This window comes from Protopterus annectens, chromosome 9.part0 (assembly GCF_019279795.1).
Source record: "Protopterus annectens isolate FY-2018-M chromosome 9.part0, PAN1.0, whole genome shotgun sequence".
NCBI lineage: Eukaryota > Metazoa > Chordata > Ceratodontiformes > Protopteridae > Protopterus > Protopterus annectens.
Genome location: NC_056743.1, coordinates 1,890,457,220 through 1,890,478,712, shown reverse-complemented (window position 1 = coordinate 1,890,478,712; position 21,493 = coordinate 1,890,457,220). Strand labels below are relative to the sequence as shown.

The window sequence follows — 21,493 nt, the reverse complement described above, 5'->3', positions numbered from 1 at the left end:
TGGACATATACATATCCAATCATATTATTCAACTGGAGAGGCCCCTCCTCTCAGACATATACATATCCAATCATATTATTCAACTGGAGAGGCCCCAGTCATGTTTACCAACACATATTAAATGCCTTAATCCTTCAGTTATCTGTCAGAATACAACGCTCCTCTTGGACATATACATATCCAATCATATTATTCAACTGGAGAGGCCCCAGTGATGTTTACCAACACATATTAAATGCCTTAATCCTTCAGTTATCTGTCAGAATACAATGCTCCTCTTGGACATATACATATCCAGTCATGTTATTCAACTGGAGAGGCCCCAGTGATGTTTACCAACACATATTAAATGTCTTAATCCTTCTGTTATCTGTCAGAATACAATGCTCCTCTTGGACATATACATATCCAAAAATATTATTCAACTGGATTGGCCCCAGTGATGTTTACCAACACATATTAAATGCCTTTAATCCTTCAGTTATCTGTCAGAATACAACACTCTTCTTGGTCATATATATATCCAATCATATTATTCAACTCGAGAGGCCCCAGTGATGTTTACCAACACATATTAAATGCCTTAAATCCTTCAGTTATCTGTCAGAATACAATGCTCCTCTTGGACATATACATATCCAATCATATTATTCAACTGGAGAGGCCCCAGTGATGCTTACCAACACATATCAAATGCCTTAATCCTTCAGTTATCTGTCAGAATACAATGCTCCTCTCGGACATATACATATCCAATCTTATTATTCAACTGGAGAGGCCCCTCCTCTTGGATATATACATATCCAATCATATTATTCACCTGGAGATGCCCCAGTGACGTTTACCAACACATATTAAATGCCATAATCCTTCAGTTATCTGTCAGAATACAATGCTCCTCTTGGACATATACATATCCAATCATATTATTTACCTGGAGAGGCCCCAGTGATGTTTACCAATACATAAGAAATGCCTTTAATCCTTCAGTTATCTGTCAGAATACCACACTCCTCTTGGACATATACATATCCAATCATATTATTCAACAGGAGAGGCCCCAGTGATGTTTACCAACATATATTAAATGCCTTAAATCCTTCAGTTATCTGTCAAAATACAACGCTCCTCTTGGACATATACATATCCAATCATATTATTCAACTGGAGAGGCCCCTCCTCTTGGACATATACATATCCAATCATATTATTCAACTGCAGAGGCCCCTCCTCTCGGACATATACATATCCAATCATATTATTCAACTGGAGAGGCCCCAGTGATGTTTACCAACACATATTAAATGCCTTAATCCTTCAGTTTTCTGTCAGAATACAACGCTCCTCTTGGACATATACATATCCAATCATATTATTCAACTGGAGAGGCCCCAGTGATGTTTACCAACACATATTAAATGCCTTAATCCTTCAGTTATCTGTCAGAATACAATGCTCCCTTTGGACATATACATATCCAATCATATTATTCAACTGAAGAGGCCCCAGTGATGTTTACCAACACATATTAAATGCCTTAAATCCTTCAGTTATTTGTCAGAATACAATGCTCCTCTTGGACATATACATATCCAATCATATTATTCAACTGGAGAGGCCCCAGTGATGTTTACCAACACATATTAAATGCCTTAATCCTTCAGTTATCTGTCAGAATACAATGCTCCTCTTGGACATATACATATCCAGTCATATTATTCAACTGGAGAGGCCCCAGTGATGTTTGCCAACACATATTAAATGCCTTAATCCTTTAGTTATCTGTCAGAATACAACGCTCCTCTTGGACATATACATATCCAATCATATTATTCAACTGCAGAGGGCACAGTGATGTTTACCAACACATATTAATTGCCTTTAATCCTTCAGTTATCTGTCAGAATACAATGCACCTCTTGGACATATACATATCCAATCATATTATTCAACTGGAGAGGCCCCAGTGATGTTTACCAACACATATTAAATGCCTTAATCCTTCAGTTATCTGTCAGAATACAATGCTCCTCTTGGACATATACATATCCAATCATATTATTCAACTGGAGAGGCCCCAGTGATGTTTACCAACACATATTAAATGCCTTAATCCTTCAGTTATCTGTCAGAATACAACGCTCCTCTTGGACATATACATATCCAATCATATTATTCTACTGGAGAGGCCCCAGTGATGTTTACCAACACATATTAAATGCCTTAATCCTTCAGTTATCTGTCAGAATACAATGCTCCTCTTGGACATATACATATCCAATCATATTATTCAACTGGAGAGGCCCCTCCTCTTGGACATATACATATCCAATCATATTATTCAACTGGAGAGGCCTCAGTGATGTTTACCAACACATATTAAATGCCTTAAATCCTTCAGTTATATTTCAGAATACAACGCTCCTCTTGGACATATACATATCCAATCATATTATTCAACTGGAGAGGCCCCTCCTCTTGGAGATATACATATCCAATCATATTATTCAACTGGAGAGGCCCTATTGATGTTTACCAACACATATTAAATGCCTTAATCCTTCAGTTATCTTTTAGAATACAACGCTCCTCTTGGACATATACATATCCAATCATATTATTCAACTGGAGAGGCCCCAGTGAGGTTTACCAACACATATTAAATGCCTTAAAACCTTCAGTTATCTGTCAGAATACAACGCTCCTCTTGGACATATACATATCCAATCATATTATTCAACTGGAGAGGCCTCAGTGATGTTTACCAACACATATTAAATGCCTTTAATCCTTCAGTTATCTGTCAGAATACAACGCTCCTCTTGGACATATACATATCCAATCATATTATTCAACTGGAGAGGCCCCAGTGATGTTTACCAACACATATTAAATGCATTTAATCCTTCAGTTATCTGTCAGAATACAACGCTCCTCTTGGACATATACATATCCAATCATATTATTCAACTTGAGAGGCCCCAGTGATGTTTACCAACGCATATTAAATGCCTTAAATCCTTCAGTTACCTGTCAGAATACAACGCTCCTCTTGGACATATACATATCCAATCATATTATTCAACTGGAGAGGCCCCAGTGATGTTTATCAGCACATATTAAATGCCTTAAATCCTTCAGTTATCTGTCAGAATACAATGCTCCTCTTGGACATATACATATCCAATCATATTATTCAACTGGAGAGGCCCCAGTGATGTTTACCAACACATATTAAATGCCTTAAATCCTTCAGTTATCTGTCAGAATACAACACTCCTCTTGGACATATACATATCCAGTCATATTATTCAACTGGAGAGGCCCCAGTGATGTTTACCAACACATATTAAATGCCTTTAATCCTTCAGTTATCTGTCAGAATACAACGCTCCTCTTGGACATATACATATCCAATCATATTATTCAACTGGAGAGGCCCCAGTGATATTTACCAACACATATTAAATGCCTTAATCCTTCAGTTATCTGTCAGAATACAATGCTCCTCTTGGACATATACATATCCAATCATATTATTCAACTGGAGAGGCCCCAGTGATGTTTACCAACACATATTAAATGCCTTAAATCCTCCAGTTATCTGTCAGAATACAACGCTCCTCTTGGACATATACATATCCAATCATATTATTCAACTGGAGAGGCCCCAGTGATGTTTACCAACACATATTAAATGCCCTTAATCCTTCAGTTATCTGTCAGAATACAATGCTCCTCTTGGACATATACATATCCAATCATATTATTCAACTGGAGAGGCCCCAGTGATGTTTACCAACACATATTAAATGCCTTAATCCTTCAGTTCGCTGTCAGAATGCAATGCTCCTCTTGGACATATACATATCCAATCATATTATTCAACTGGTGAGGCCCCAGTGATGTTTACCAACACGTATAAAATGCCTTAAATCCTTCAGTTATCTATCAGAATACAACGCTCCTCTTGGACATATACATATCCAATCATATCATTCAACTGGAGAGGCCCCAGTGATGTTTACCAACACATATTAAATGCCTTAAATCCTTCAGTTATCTGTCAGAATACAACGCTCCTCTTGGACATATACATATCCAGTCATATTATTCAACTGGAGAGGCCCCAGTGATTTTTACCAACAGATATTAAATGCCTTAAATCCTTCAGTTATCTGTCAGAATACAACGCTCCTCTTGGACATATACATATCCAATCATATTATTCAACTGGAGAGGCCCCAGTGATATTTACCAACACATATTAAATGCCTTTAATCCTTCAGTTATCTGTCAGAATACAACGCTCCTCTTGGACATATACATATCCAATCATATTATTCAACTGGAGAGGCCCCAGTGATGTTTACCAACACATATTAAATGCCTTAATCCTTCAGTTATCTGTCAGAATACAATGCTCCTCTTGGACGTATACATATCCAATCATATTATTCAACTGGAGAGGCCCCAGTGATCTTTACCAACACATATTAAATGCCCTTAATCCTTCAGTTATCTGTCAGAATACAATGATCCTCTTTGACATATACATATCCAATCATATTATTCAACTGGAGAGGCCCCAGTGATGTTTACCAACACATATTAAATGCCTTAATCCTTCAGTTATCTCTCAGAATACAATGCTCCTCTTAGACATATACATATCCAATCATATTATTCAACTGGAGAGGCCCCAGTGATGTTTACCAACACATATTAAATGCCTTAAATCCTTCAGTTATCTATCAGAATACAATGCTCCTCTTGGACATATACATATCCAATCATATTATTCAACTGGAGAGGCCCCAGTGATGTTTACCAACACATATTAAATGCCTTAAATCCTTCCGTTATCTGTCAGAATACAACGCTCCTCTTGGACATATACATATCCAATCATATTATTCAACTGGAGAGGCCCCAGTGATATTTACCAACACATATTAAATGCCTTAAATCCTTCAGTTATCTGTCAGAATACAACGCTCCTCTTGGACATATACATATCCAATCATATTATTCAACTGGAGAGGCCCCAGTGATCTTTACCAACACATATTAAATGCCCTTAATCCTTCAGTTATCTGTCAGAATACAATGCTCCTCTTGGACATATACATATCCAATCATATTATTCAACTGGAGAGGCCCTATTGATGTTTACCAACACATATTAAATGCCTTAATCCTTCAGTTATCTTTTAGAATACAACGCTCCTCTTGGACATATCCATATCCAATCATATTATTCAACTGGAGAGGCCCCAGTGAGGTTTACCAACACATATTAAATGCCTTAAAACCTTCAGTTATCTGTCAGAATACAACGCTCCTCTTGGACATATACATATCCAATCATATTATTCAACTGGAGAGGCCCCAGTGATGTTTACCAACACATATTAAATGCCTTTAATCCTTCAGTTATCTGTCAGAATACAACGCTCCTCTTGGACATATACATATCCAATCATATTATTCAACTGGAGAGGCCCCAGTGATGTTTACCAACACATATTAAATGCATTTAATCCTTCAGTTATCTGTCAGAATACAACGCTCCTCTTGGACATATACATATCCAATCATATTATTCAACTGGAGAGGCCCCAGTGATGTTTACCAACACATATTAAATGCCTTAAATCCTTCAGTTATCTGTCAGAATACAATGCTCCTCTTGGACATATACATATCCAATCATATTATTCAACTGGAGAGGCCCCAGTGATGTTTACCAACACATATTAAATGCCTTAAATCCTTCAGTTATCTGTCAGAATACAATGCTCCTCTTGGACATATACATATCCAATCATATTATTCAACTGGAGAGGCCCCAGTGATGTTTACCAACACATATTAAATGCCTTTAATCCTTCAGTTATCTGTCAGAATACAACGCTCCTCTTGGACATATACATATCCAATCATATTATTCAACTGGAGAGGCCCCAGTGATGTTTACCAACACATATTAAATGCCTTAATCCTTCAGTTATCTGTCAGAATACAATGCTCCTCTTGGACATATACATATCCAATCATATTATTCAACTGGAGAGGCCCCAGTGATGTTTACCAACACATATTAAATGCCTTAATCCTTCAGTTATCTGTCAGAATACAATGCTCCTCTTGGACATATACATATCCAATCATATTATTCAACTGGAGAGGCCCCAGTGATGTTTACCAACACATATTAAATGCCTTAATCCTTCAGTTATCTGTCAGAATACAATGCTCCTCTTGGACATATACATATCCAATCATATTATTCAACTGGAGAGGCCCCAGTGATGTTTACCAACACATATTAAATGCCTTAATCCTTCAGTTCGCTGTCATAATGCAATGCTCCTCTTGGACATATACATATCCAATCATATTATTCAACTGGAGAGGCCCCAGTGATGTTTACCAACACGTATAAAATGCCTTAAATCCTTCAGTTATCTATCAGAATACAATGCTCCTCTTGGACATATATATATCCAATCATATCATTCAACTGGAGAGGCCCCAGTGATGTTTACCAACACATATTAAATGCCTTAAATCCTTCAGTTATCTGTCAGAATACAACGCTCCTCTTGGACATATACATATCCAGTCATATTATTCAACTGGAGAGGCCCCAGTGATTTTTACCAACACATATTAAATGCCTTAAATCCTTCAGTTATCTGTCAGAATACAATGCTCGTCTTGGACATATACATATCCAATCATATTATTCAACTGGAGAGGCCCCAGTGATATTTACCAACACATATTAAATGCCTTAAATCCTTCAGTTATCTGTCAGAATACAACACTCCTCTTGGACATATACATATCCAATCATATTATTCAACTGGAGAGGCCCCAGTGATGTTTACCAACACATATTAAATGCCTTAATCCTTCAGTTATCTGTCAGAATACAATGCTCCTCTTGGACGTATACATATCCAATCATATTATTCAACTGGAGAGGCCCCAGTGATCTTTACCAACACATATTAAAGCCCTTAATCCTTCAGTTATCTGTTTGAATACAATGCTCCTCTTTGACATATACATATCCAATCATATTATTCAACTGGAGAGGCCCCAGTGATGTTTACCAACACATATTAAATGCCTTAATCCTTCAGTTATCTCTCAGAATACAATGCTCCTCTTGGACATATACATATCCAATCATATTATTCAACTGGAGAGGCCCCAGTGATGTTTGCCAACACATATTAAATGCCTTAAATCCTTCAGTTATCTATCAGAATACAACGCTCCTCTTGGACATATACATATCCAATCATATTATTCAACTGGAGAGGCCCCAGTGATGTTTACCAACACATATTAAATGCCTTAAATCCTTCCGTTATCTGTCAGAATACAACGCTCCTCTTGGACATATACATATCCAATCATATTATTCAACTGGAGAGGCCCCAGTGATGTTTACCAACACATATTAAATGCCTTAAATCCTTCAGTTATCTGTCAGAATACAACGCTCCTCTTGGACATATACATATCCAATCATATTATTCAACTGGAGAGGCCCCAGTGATATTTACCAACACATATTAAATGCCTTAAATCCTTCAGTTATCTGTCAGAATACAACGCTCCTCTTGGACATATACATATCCAATCATATTATTCAACTGGAGAGGCCCCAGTGATCTTTACCAACACATATTAAATGCCTTTAATCCTTCAGTTATCTGTCAGAATACAATGCTCCTCTTGGACATATACATATCCAATCATATTATTCAACTGGAGAGGCCCCAGTGATGTTTACCAACACATATTAAATGCCTTAATCCTTCATTATCTGTCAGAATACAATGCTCCTCTTGGACATATACATATCCAATCATATTATTCAACTGGAGAGGCCCCAGTGATCTTTACCAACACATATTAAATGCCTTAAATCCTTCAGTTATCTGAACAGATTAGCAAAGCTCTCTTTATACTCAGTAGCTCACCAACTGCTCCAACTTGACCTATTTCTCACCTTTTCAGCCTTGAGAGACCCAATCCTGTTTGACCACCTATTTCTTCACAAAATTAGTGACTCACCAAAATTTACAGCAATAAATAAATAAATAACACCAGTTCTCATAATGGCTAAGGTATTTGCCTCTCATACACAAGGTACAAGGTTCGATCCTGAAGTTTAGATGTTTTTTCTGTGTCTCTGCAGGATTGTCCCATCTCCTAAAAATTGCTGAATGTTTCCACCTCAAACTCACCCAAGAATGGAGTTGTATGCAGCAACATCAAGTCTAGATGGTGCTGTATATGGGCAAGAGTTGTACAGCCCTACCCCTTTGGGCATTAACTGTAGTGTGACAGGATAACATGGATCACAGACTGCACACTGTGTCAGGGATTGCCACTCAATGGTGTCAAATATAGCCCTAGACTGATGTCACCAAATGGTTCTGGGTATTTGTCGGTGGGTTGAGGATCCGGCCTACTCCAACCTATGTCAGGAACCAAAGGGTTATGTGCCCCACTGGTCAGTGACTGTCTGTCATAAAACCGAGCAGCCCTTGGTCAATTAGCTACTTGCAGTGAGTCTTCAGTTGCCCAGCTTGAGCTGAGCAAAATCTGGATGTAAAAAACAATCAACCTGCTAAATGTGAAATGTGAATTGTTACACTTAATCTGTCTGCAACTTGGAAGTGGATGACATGATGAAGATGTGGCTGAACATCTTGGGTATTCAGATCCAGAGTCTACTTCTCAGAAAGAGAATAGACTAGAAATGGTGTGGGAATACCACAAAGCATTCTAATGTCAAGAATCTCAATGGCAACACTCAGATCTGCTCTGAGTTACAGCACAATGGCACTAAATATACAGAACCAACTGATATTGCCAGCATCCTGGCAGATAGATTCAGAGCTAACTTTACCCCCCCCTCTCATCCCCTAAAGGGCCCATCTCTATACAGGAAGAATGCAAAATTCCTGTAAGCATGGCTGCACAGGTAAAAACCGCAGTCTCCAAAGCCAAGAACACAGCATCCATGGGGACCTGACAACATCCCAGGCTGCATTCTACACAAACTACAGAATGAACTGGCACCCCATCTAAGCACCATGTTCAGTCATAGCCTCATCTCAGGCTATGTGCCCACTGAATGGTGCACAGCGACAGTTATCCCACTCCACAAAGGGGGAGCCACCACAGATCTCGGGAACTACCACCCCATTAGCCTGACGAGCCTGGTCTGCAAGGCTATGGAATGTACCATCATGGAACTTATAAACAATGACATTGGTAATCTCCAAACTCTGGACCTCACCCAGTTTGGGTTTGTAAAAGGCAGATCATGTCTCCTAAAACTGATAGACTCTTTGAAGTGGTCACCAAAGCCATTGATGAGGGTAAGGTGGTTCACACAGCCTATCTAGATCTCGCCAAGGCTTTTGACACCATCCCCCACTCTGGAATTATAGATAAAGTCACTAAATTAGGTATAAATCCCTATGTCACAAGATGGGTTGCCAACTGGCTCACTGACAGAACCCACACTGTGAAAGTAGCAGACTCCAAATCTGACTTCAGACCAGTGATAAGTGGAGTACCACAGGGTTCAGTCCTGGGTCCTCTCCTGTTTGGTATTTACTTCTCTGAAATACAGGCTAACACAGAAGGTCTTTGGCTAATGAAGTTTGCAGATGACTGCAAACGAGGAGCCATAATCGAAATTCCTAATGATGTGGACATCCTATAAAAGGGCTTCACTGAGACAGATGCCTGGTGTCAAAGCCATGGCCTCAAGCTCAATGCCAAAAAGTGCATTGTCATCCCTTTTGGTAAAAACTCTGTACCCATGAACTACCACAGAAGTAGTAGTCTACTTAACACTGAAAGTGTGATAAGAGATCTTGTGACACAGGTTTACAGCAGTCTCTCCTTTGATAATCACATGGCCACAGTAGTCAGGAAATCTTTCTACATGGCACAACTCATCTCAAAAGGTTTCTCATCCAGGAAAAAAGCGGTCATTGTTCCTCTCTACTCGTCACTCATTAGACCCATTATAGAGTACAACGGCCCTTTTGGTATGTACCTCACAAGACATCTACAACATCGGGAAAGGCCACAGAAATACCTCACAAAGAAGATTACGGGCCACAAACAGATGCCTTATGCAGACCGTCTCAAAAAACTCCAGATTTACTCTGTCGCATATTGCCTACTCACAAAGCTATGTCAAACCCAGAGCTGTTGGACATGCTCCACTCAAAGAAATCTCAATCCCTCCAAGCTACACAAAGCAGAAGCTGTCAGAGGGCATTATGGGCAGGTACTAGTGGTATGGGAGTTCATAATAGCAATGCTGTCTGAAGCCTGCAGGATATATATATATAATGGCACTACATTAGCAGTCACAGCTGAAGCAAACTATGCATGGTTACTGTAGCTGCAATTTCAGGAAGAATGGTTTTAGCTACAGTTCTAATGACAGGTGACTGAAGGTAACGGATGACGGAAGGGACCGCAATGTCCTGCTGAGAAGCTCGCTGTTGTTACTGTTCCTAGTCTTGGCTACCATTCCTCAGCTCTGTTTCTAGAAAAGGGTCTAAACTTGGGGGCGGGGTAATTCCTTATGCAGCTGAAAAATTGAGAAATGGACCAACTGTTTTACATTAGTCACAGCATTGTCCTTTTATACTAAATAGTTGAATACTTTTTAGTGTGGAAGGTCCAAATAACAGATTCTTATCCAGTGGAGCATCCTATAACTGAACTTTCACATCCTTCAGAAAAGACCAGGCTTCTGATCAACCAAATGTAAATAAAAGGTGAGAGAGGCAGTGGCTCTGATACTAGGATCAGTGAGGTACAGCGATACGTAATCCGACATTATCTGCAGGATCTTCTCCTTAAGGGATGCATCTTGGATTCTTCAGGAAAGATTCAGTGCTGTAAAGTGTGAATCTGAGAGTTAATGCCTGTAATGACCAGGGTAACAGATGTATAACATCTCTTCCCAAATCTGTTTTTCTTTTCTTTTCTTTGGGAGGGATTCTTAGATCACCTGCTTTTTTTCAATTCTTTCAGCACTGAACATTCAGTTGTAACTGTGACAGCCCAGCTTCATGGCATAGAGAGATAAAGCCCTGCCTACAGCTCGGGTGACTAATATTCAGTTAGTGGCATGGATCTGGTGGGGCAGACCAGCATCCCTTGTTAGCTCATCCATCCTGGGTAAGGAAAGGTTGTTCAGCCTGCCACACTGGCACACCTACCGGCAGGTAGATAGCCACACATAAGAGAGACTGGGTAGGTTTGTGCAACAGGTGGCATGTGTGCATTGCTGAGACTGGGGTAGATGTGCACAGCAGTCTGCACATTTTCCATCTAGGCAGGCAATTATTGTGAGTTAGTGAACCACCTAGTGGGAAGGAAGGGTATGTCAGTCCACAGGGCCTACAGATTGCTCTGATACCTACCACCTGACTGTTCTTTCAAGGAGAATGAATGGATCCATCGGGCTTCTTTGACAGAACTAATGGGTTGCAGGGCTCTCGCCTAGCCTGGGGATGACTAGCTCCTGTCCCTGTGGACTGAATGGGATGATTAGTCGCAAGTATGGCAGTCATCAGGGTAGGGTCCTGCAGAGGTTGGGAGATTTACTGCTGGGTCAACAAATGGATTTTTATAAATAAACTTTCCCTGCTCCAGAATGTTATAAATCTTACAGTGCTTCTTTGGTCAGGTGCTTGAAAATCAAGTTCTAATGAAAGGTCTGAGAATATACTGTAGAAGGAGTCAATTTTAGAAAGGAGTTTTTCTACTTTAGGCTTTGTCCGCTTCATCAGTTTTGCACACCCTATTATGTGAGAGGACAAAGGTCTACAAGACTGTCAATATATTATTTCAAGAGGTTTAAGGCATCTCCAAAAGTAACATCTGGAGCTGATCCTCAGAAAAGTGCTTCTTCATCAGTGGAATATGTATCTCAATCAGTGCTGGATCCAGTTTGGTCAAGGTAAGTTAAAGCCTCCTCATCATCTTCACATGAAGTAGATGATGGAGCAGGAGGAGAAGTGCTGGATCCAGTTTGGTCAGGGTAAGTTAAATCCTCCTCATCATCTTCACATGAAGTAGATGATGGAGCAGGAGGAGAAGTGCTGGATCCAGTTTGTTCAGGGTAAGTTAAAGCCTCCTCATCATCTTCACATGAAGTAGATGATGGAGCAGGAGGAGAAGTGCTAGATCCAGTTTGGTAAGGGTAAGTTAAAGCCTCCTCATCATGTTCACGTGAAGTAGATGATGGAGTAGGAGGAGAAGACCTTTTTTTTTCAATCTCTGGCAACTACTCAAATGGAAGGTTTGAGAGATAAAGAAACCACAGAAGCCTAAACCCCTTTTTCCATTTTGCACATGGGGTTGGGGTGTCACTTCAGCAGTGACAATCACCTCGAGCCAAGAATTTTATGCACTGTAGGGTAGCTGAATACCTGCCTACTGGATGTCTGACTACCAGATGCCCTCTTCCTATAACTAACAAACAGTATCAGACACCTATACCACCCCACCCTGGTTTCTGGATGTCTGTTTTGCACCTCTAAGAAATACTTTCTGAAGATGAAGGAAGGATTTGGCCTGTTTGAAACATTTCTGCCATCTGGGGTGTGAGAAGGTTTTTTAACAATTAGAAGTCCTCCTTCTTCACAAGTCATTTTATGTTCATTTGTGTGAACAAAGGGGCCTGTTCAATCAGTGCTTGTTTTTCCAGAACCCGCTAGTCATACAGTGATAGGATTGACAGGAAACATGGAGTCAATGCTTTCATACAGAGTTGAAAAAATAGTTTAAACAGAAGATCCTTAAGAGCTCCTAAACTAGAACATCAGGTTCAATCTCTTTGATTCATCATATCCTCCTCTTGTAAGAAACCTAAAAACATCCATGCTTCTAAGCTTTATTATTTTATGCTCCAAATGTTTGTTGCATTTCTTTTCCTACCTTAGGGATTCAGAAGAAGGATAAATAAAAGCAGAAGAAGGGAAAGGATGGTTGGAGGCTGTATAACGGTTAAGATGTTTACCTCAAAGACATGCAGTACAGAGTGTGATTCTTAAATGGTTGGAAGGGCATAATGGTTAAGGTGTTTACCTCACAGATAAGAAATATAGAGTTTGATTATCACCAACAAAAATAGGCTTGGTCAACTAGCCTAGTACTTATGTTATGTTAAAAGAAAACCTGCCAATTTATAGCCTTTATTCAATAAATAATTAAAATTAGCTGTATTGTAGTTATACCCTGTACAAAACAAACAATTAAGGTCATAACCTTTTGAGGGTATTTAAAGCCTACTAGACCACTTTTTGGTAAGATTCTTTAATGATGCTATGAAAATACAGTTAAATCAGTAGCCTCTTACCACACACAGATAAACCAGAGCTCTACAACCTTGTCCTGTGGAGCAACATGTATCCCTGGGATGAGTTAACATGCACCTCTAACCGCAGCATTGCTAAGACTGCAGCACTGGTAAAATGTTTGTATGTAAATTGCTTTTGTTGTTAAAAATCAATATGCATGGTCCCAGCTCAGTGATATAGAAGGACTGTGCCCTAGCTGTGACCCAGATGACCCAAGTTTACTCAGAAGTTGATGCACTGGATGATCCAGGGAAGGGGGTGGGACTGAATGGATTATGTCAGCTCCCCACCCTACAGAGAACAAGCTGGGGCAAGCTGCAGTGGATGGCAGAGCATAAATTGCTACAAAGACAGCCTACTGTACAGTAGCAGTGGGCATTTGTGAACCAGCTTCACACGCAGTAATGTCTGTGACGTTGACCTTGCTCTGCCCAGTTAGGATCCCACCCTGTAAACAATAATACCTACCACTAGCTGCATAAATGATGCCCACCTCCCAAATCTTACCATAAGGAAAGTGGTGGTGGCTGTCTACCTAAAGAGATGGCAGGACGTCAACAGGCCCCCTGAGCAGAACAAATGTGTCAGTAATTATGCCATTGATAATCTCATGTTCAGCAGTCCAATGTACTTCTGTACTGTCTTTACTTATATATATGATATATATACATCATTGTTATATAAAAGCCTTAATTAACTTTAACTTCACCAAGTTTAAAATCTAAACTATAAAGCTAATCACACTTCTTAATCTTAAAAATAAAAACTGTGACACTGTGGAATAAGCTTCCTTCCATGTGCATAAGACATGTTTGACTGTTACTTACCATGCAAACTTAAGTAAGACAAATGTTTTTTTTTTTTTCATCTAGCTCAACAGTGGAGTTGACAAATATATATCAAAGTATGAAATCAACAAAGAACTTTCTGATAAAGGATCCCTCATTCTGTACTTGGATAAGGTAATAGATCAAATAAAAGCATGCATGCCTGTGTGTGTGTGTGTGTGTGTGTGTGTGTATGAGCGCATATGCCATATGTAACTTCAATACTCACATGCATATTGTGGGTGAGGTTGCATGGCGTAGCTGTGTACTTAAGTGTACTTGCGTATGCATTTGTATGTTTGGTGATAGTGTTTGATGTGTGTGTGTGTGTATATGTGTGTATGTGTGTGTTTGTGTGTGTTGTGCAAGAGTGAGTATTACTGTAGTACAGTTTTGTATGTGCCCACCTGCCAGTATAGATGAATGTGCATGTATGCATTTTTGCGTGTGCATGCATATGTGTGTGTTTTATGTGCACATATACATTTTACTCTATGTGTGTGTGTGTGTGTGTGTGTGTGTGTGTGTGTGTGTGTGTGTGTGTGTGTATGTATGTGTGTGTATGGTGTGTGTGTGTGTGTGTGTGTGTGTGTGTGTGTGTGTGTGTGTGTTGTGCGAGAGTGAGTATTACTGTAGTACAGTTTTGTATGTGCCCACCTGCCAGTATAGGTGAATGTGCATGTATGCATTTTTGCGTGTGCATGCATATGTGTGTGTTTTATGTGCACATATACATTTTACTCTGTGTGTGTGTGTGTGTGTGTGTGTGTGTGTGTGTGTGTGTGTGTGTGTGTGGACTTGTGCATGCGTGTGTGCTTGAATTACTATAGTAAAGTAGTGTAAGCAACCACCTGGCTGTGTAGGGGGTTATGCATGTATGTAGTTTTGTGTGTGTGTGTGTGTGTGTGTGTGTGTGTGTGTGTGTGTGTGTGTGTGTGTGTGTGTGTGTGTGTGTGTGTGTGTGTGTGTGCGTGTGTGTGTGTATCTGTCTGTGTATTTGATGTGTATGTATATAATTTTGGTTATATGTGTAGTGTGTTTATGTATTTATGTGAATGTATATATTTTTGTCTATGTATGTTATGTGTGTTTGTGTATTTGTATGTATGTATGTATGTATGTATGTACATGTATATATATATATTTATATATATATATATATATATATATATATATATATATATATATATTTTTTTTTTGTCTATATACATACGTTTGTGTATTTCTGTGTATGTATATATGTTCGCCTTATAAGTATGTGAGTTTGCGTATTTGTGTATGTATATATGTTTGCCTTATAAGTATGTGAGTTTGCGTATTTGTGTGCATGCATATATTTTTGTCTATATTAGTATGTGTGTTTGCATGCATAGTGCAGTGCTCACATGTGATTTATGCATTTCAGCTTCTGTGAATGTGTATAATGTATATATTTATGTACTCAAGTATGTTTGCTAACTGTTTCTGTTAGGCATGTGTGTCAGCATTGTGACATTTCTTCTTTTTTCACTAAAGTAAAAGTTGATAAAGTTATTCTGTAAAACTGATCTGTTGATAACCACATTTTACAAAATATGTAAAAGCCTTATCTCGTCTCTGCGCACAGTCTATGCTGGTGTACTTTATAAAGCAATGAGTGCTGACTCTGCTGGTGTTGTTTTATGTACCTGATGAAGAACCTGTTTTTCTGTACAAACTGCCACCTTACTTTCTCTTATGTCTTTAGACAAGAAAAAAGTCCTATTAGCAGCCCAGGTGTCCCAAGTTCATCTAGCAGTTCTAGTGCCTGACTGCTTTGGCAAGGAGGTTTGGAAGGCGCCACTAACAAATACTGTAACTACCCCTTGGAGCTGGGGTAGATGGGAGGCAGATGGTAAAGGTGCCCAGACACTTATTGGAGATACCCTCGTGAGGAATGTACAGAAGTGGGCACTAACAAAGAAAGGGCACCTTGGGCCACTCAGGTGATACTTTTCATACATGGCCCTCCCACCAGTAGGGGTGGTGTTAGGCTATCTAAATACTCTCATTGCAGGGATGCCAGGGTGAGCACAAATCACCCTCATGGCTGCCTGAATGACATCCACCCCCAGACAGCACTCACCTTGGCTCAGGGTGGAACCCACAGAGAGGAGAAACAAATGGGCCTTGTCTGACGGAGAAGCTTGACAACTGGCAGCAACAGGGACAAAAATCACCTCGAAAAAAAATCATTTTTAAATCAGAAAACTGAAACTGTGATTAATTGTTTCTCTAGATTTCCAACAAAAGAGATGAATGTTTGAAGATTAAAACAGACCAGATATTCAAAGTGGGCGTGCTTCAGCCTGCCTCTGTTACAGTATATGAATATTACAACAATGGTAAGTCAGTCAAAGCAAATGGCAACAGTTTTACAATGTATTTATTTATACTTATCTGTTACATTGCTATACTGTTACAGTATGCAAGTATTATAATAATAATGTAAGCCAGTCAAAGTAAATGGTAACAGTTATATAGTGTATGTATTTATACTTATCTGTTACATTGTTATACTGTTACAGTATGCAAGTATTATAATAATAATGTAAGCCAGTCAAAGCAAATGGTAACAGTTATACAGTGTACTTATTTATATTTATCTGTTACATTGTTATACTGTTACAGTATGCAAGTATTATAATAATAATGTAAGCCAGTCAAAGCAAATGGTAACAGTTATACAGTGTACTTATTTATACTTATATGTTACATTGTTTTCTCTTTTTATTGTACCAATATTCAGAGCTTTTCTCCCTGGGCCTCCACTGTAAATGGACCTGGTCCAGTCGGAATTTTGCCAGTTAACAAATGTAAAATAAAATAAATAAAATAAAATAAATTGTTAGACTGTTACAGTATATGAGTATTACAACAATGCTAAGCCAGTCAAAGCAAATGGTAATAGTTAGATAATGTATTTACTTATATTTATCTGTTACATTGTTATACTGTTACAGTATAATAGTATTATAATAATGGTAACCCAGGGGAGGCATACATAAGGGTAGAGAGGAGGTGTGATTTTGCAATAGCTACCCTAGCTGGGGGGGAGGGGGAGGAAAGGTTTTGCTCTGTACAGGGAGCCAAGTTTTTTGTTGACGGATTTAATAGTGTGATTGACATGCTCATCAAATTTAAGGTTGTTTATTATTATGCCTAGAAGCTTTGTATGGTCATCAGGGGTGATAATGGTGTCATTGCTAGATTTGATGTTGCAGGAAGGAGGAGAAATTCTATGGTTAGGGGAGAAAAGTAGTAACTTGGTTTTGTTAGGATTTAGAAGCAGGCAGCGATTAGCTAGCCATGTTTCTACCGTGCTGAAAGTGGTCTGGGTGAGGGTTAGAAGTTGTGTAAGAGAGGAGGCGGAGCATATCAGAATTGAGTCATCTGCATATTGGATGCAGGTGGCTCCTGGGATGGTGGTGTGCAGATCATTGATAAAGATAGAGAAAAGAAGGGGTCCTAGTATGGACCCTTGTGGGACACCTAGGGTTAGAGGAAGTTGTTTATGTGTTACATTGCTCTATCATTACAGTATATGAGTATTATAACAATGTCAAGTCGGTCAAAGCAAATGGTAACAGTTACACAATGTATTTATTTATGTGTTACATTGCTCTATCATTACAGTATATGAGTATTATAACAATGTCAAGTCAGTCAAAGCAAATGGTAGCAGTTACACAATATCTCTATTTATGTGTTACATTGCTCTATCATTACAGTATATTAGTATTATAACAATGTCAAGTCAAAGCAAATGGTAGCAGTTACACAATGTATTTATTTATATTTTCTGTTACATTTTATACAGTTAACACTGCATGAGTACTACAATAATGTTAATTAGTAGTTTTCCGACCTCAGAGTACATGCTAACAGTTATACAATGCATTTATATTAGCTTTTTCATACTGTTATAGTATATGAGTACCACAATAATTGTAGCAGTAGTTCTTCTGGGCATGCTGCTGTAGTCAAAGGTTCAAATCTAGTTCTGCTTTAATAAAAATTAATTGTAGCAGTAGTACAATTTATTTATTAATGTAGTTCCACTGTAGTCAAAGTACATTTTAACAGGTATACAATGTATTTATTTATATCTATAGGTTCATAGGTTCATAGGATGATACTAGGCTATTGGCCCAGAGGCTCTTATATCCCTAGCCAAGAATTTTGCCCATGTTCCCTTAAAGTCAGCACCTGTTTCTCCTGTCCTGCAGGGACACAGGTGGGATCCAAGAGGACATGACAGAGCAATGTAACACATAAATAAATATATTCCCATCCAGTTGTCCAGGTTCGTCTTAAAGAGGGCTAGAGAGGTACTCTGCTTGACATGGAGAGGGAGTCTATTCCACAGACAGGGGAGTCTTTGGGACACAAATCTATCCCCCCAACAGGTTCTATTAAGGCCAGACACAGGAAGAGCATCTCAGTGACTAATACAGTGAACAGATTAAGACAGTATAACTTCAAGTTAAGTAAGAGAAATTATAAAGCAAGTGTAGCAATGTCTAAAATTCACTGCAGATATTCTGTGATAAGGGAAAGTAAATCCTGATACAGAAAAAGTCAGAACTATGTAAATAACAAATCCAGAAGTCAAGCAGTCATTTTGGATAACAAAAGTTTCTGTCTGAATACCTATGTCAGAAATAAAGTTGTTAAAGCAAAAGACAGCCTGTAATGGAATGAAGAACGGCAAGTATATTTTGAAATGCATAAAAAACTGGTTACACAGGCACCAGCATACAATTATTGTGATGTAAATAAGACAATTGTGTAGAATGTAAACTCCAATCAGAATGCTATAGGGACTGTGATCCTGCATGAAAAAGATGCCTGTGACTGAAAACATTTGCGCGTGTACAGAAGAGATATTCACAGAGAGAAACAGACCTATTAGCAATAGTATACAGATGTGAAATGCCACAAATCCATCTGTGGTAAATTGTTCAGTGACAGACAGACTAAACCCTTGCACAACATAACAAAATGTTTTTGAACAAGGCAGTTCTGAGATTGTAGATGACACTTAATCCCCTGTACTATGACTGTAAAGTGGAGTACAAAACAGCAAAGCAATTGAACCAAATCATATGTTGAGACGATAACATATTCAATTCAAAAGAAGCATGGAGAAACATTAACAGAATAACTAGAGATATTTTATATAATACTGCAGTTACTTAAGGCAGAAGTTAGGGATTTCAAGAGATGCACTGATACTACCTTTAAAATGCATTTACTGAAAAAAAAAAGTTGCATTAGCAAGCGGGCATGAACTAAAATCATCACTAAGATAAGAAAATGAGTCAAGGAATATATAAATTGAGTTTAGGAGTTACTAGCTCAAGATGACAAAATTAAATATCATATTATAATAAGAAGACAGATGCTTAAGAGGATACACAAATCACATCAGTGATGGGTAAAAATGAATAGATGTGCAAAATAGTAAATGCAAAGGACAGGAATGTTGACTCAGATGAAAAGCATAATGCAGAGCTGTGTCATACACACTTCATAATGACTATCCAGAAAAACAGACATTTGTTGACATGGGCAACCTGGTACAGAACATAATCTTTATATGTGAATCCAAGGATGGCAGATTTACTTAACTTCAAAGAATTCATGTATTCAAGATGTGCAGATTACTACATCAAGCACCCCGACTGGGCATATTAAAGTCTATATTCTCAAAAAGGGACATACATGATGTTGTCATATAGGGCAAAGGTCTACAATACAAAAGTCATACATTTATTTTATTTATTATAATGCATGAGTGGGAACTTAGACATATAACAACCAGTCTATGTTATTTGCAAATGACTGGATAAGTAAAGAGAACTGCCTAAACAGTGAAAATTCTTATAAGGAAAGGTGTAATGAAAGCTATGGTCATTTTCATTTCCAGCTTTGGAACATAGGATATTTTGCCTCATATTTTGGCCCTGTCCCTCATAAGATTTTAAATTTTCTGAGAAATCAAAGATGATTACAGTTAGCCAGTAATGTCAGCTATCAGTTTCATAAGTCTCATTGCTTTAAATATCTGTGGGATGTGAAAACTGTTCTGAATTATAGTAATATTTAAAAATGCCCCTGACTTTTGGCTATTGGCATCTTATTATACTTGGCTTTCTCTAGGATTCTTGAGCAAATAAGTTGAGAAGTTTTGATCTCATAATGACTTATTACCTAGTAGACAGAAAACTGAAAAGCAAATTCCTCACTTCAGTTACATTTCTGATGCCTAAACATATACTGAAAGGAAAATAAATCATTGAAAGAAATATGCAAGAAACAGAAACAGTATAAGACTTACAGGATGTAGACAGACTAAGAAACCAAATGCTATGAGGAAATTTGCAACCTGGTGCTGAAGTTTGTACTCTAGTAGCCAGATCCAATATTTCTCAAGCAGAAGACAGAAAGGTATACAAAATTAATTAGGTAATTCTTATGAAGCAAATATGATAACGTTCTATGAGAAAATGTAGGAAGAATTGTAAAACCAGCACTATTACAAGAAAAGAGAAACTGTGAGAAGTGTAGAAGTCAGTCTGTGTCCCTGACTGAAAAGTCATAGTGCAGAAAGAACTGTCCTTAACAGATGATGCGATATCAATAGTGAAAATCACTCTTAAATTTTCCAGACACAAGGACCACTGGAGAAACTACACGTGTATAGAGGAGATTATTATTAAGAAGACTGAAAATGTTGTATTTATTAAACTATCTTTAGAATGTGTGCAAAAAAGATTTTTGTGTTGTAAAAGATAATTGCATAATTAATATGAATGTAAACATGATTTTAAAATTATCAAAGAGTCTCTAATCAATGCTGGTTCATGGAATGCATTTAAAAATAAATGCATTTTATAAGTAGAAAAAGAGGAGATATAGCACATGTGGTAAAAACCTTTAAACAGGGTAATAGTTACGTAGTTACACAAAATGGTTACAGAAAGATGTATGTTATGTGATACACTTGTTAGAAACAATGCAGGTAAACATCTCACAGAGGCATAGCATATGTACTTTTACATATCATTCTGACTAATATCAGAAACACAGCAAACAGCCGTTGTCTCAAAGAAAGTAACTGTAAGTCCACTCTCACTTAAAGTTTAATGAGATGGGAGCTTTCATCCACAGAATTAAAAGACTTCATCAGATCAACAGTTTAAATATGAAAAC

The 21,493-nt window shown here is 38.2% G+C and overlaps 1 protein-coding gene across 1 annotated transcript in view; it reads left to right on the top strand.

Annotated features, from left to right (window-relative positions):
- The window catches only part of LOC122812307 (complement C3-like), a 2,177,376-nt gene that overhangs the window by 1,904,522 nt on the left and 251,361 nt on the right, over positions 1 to 21,493 (top strand). The window contains exons 35-36 of the mRNA XM_044084710.1: positions 14,303 to 14,392; positions 16,515 to 16,620. Of these exons, the coding sequence (XP_043940645.1) occupies positions 14,303 to 14,392; positions 16,515 to 16,620 (196 nt within the window). The remainder of the gene's footprint in view (positions 1 to 14,302; positions 14,393 to 16,514; positions 16,621 to 21,493) is intronic.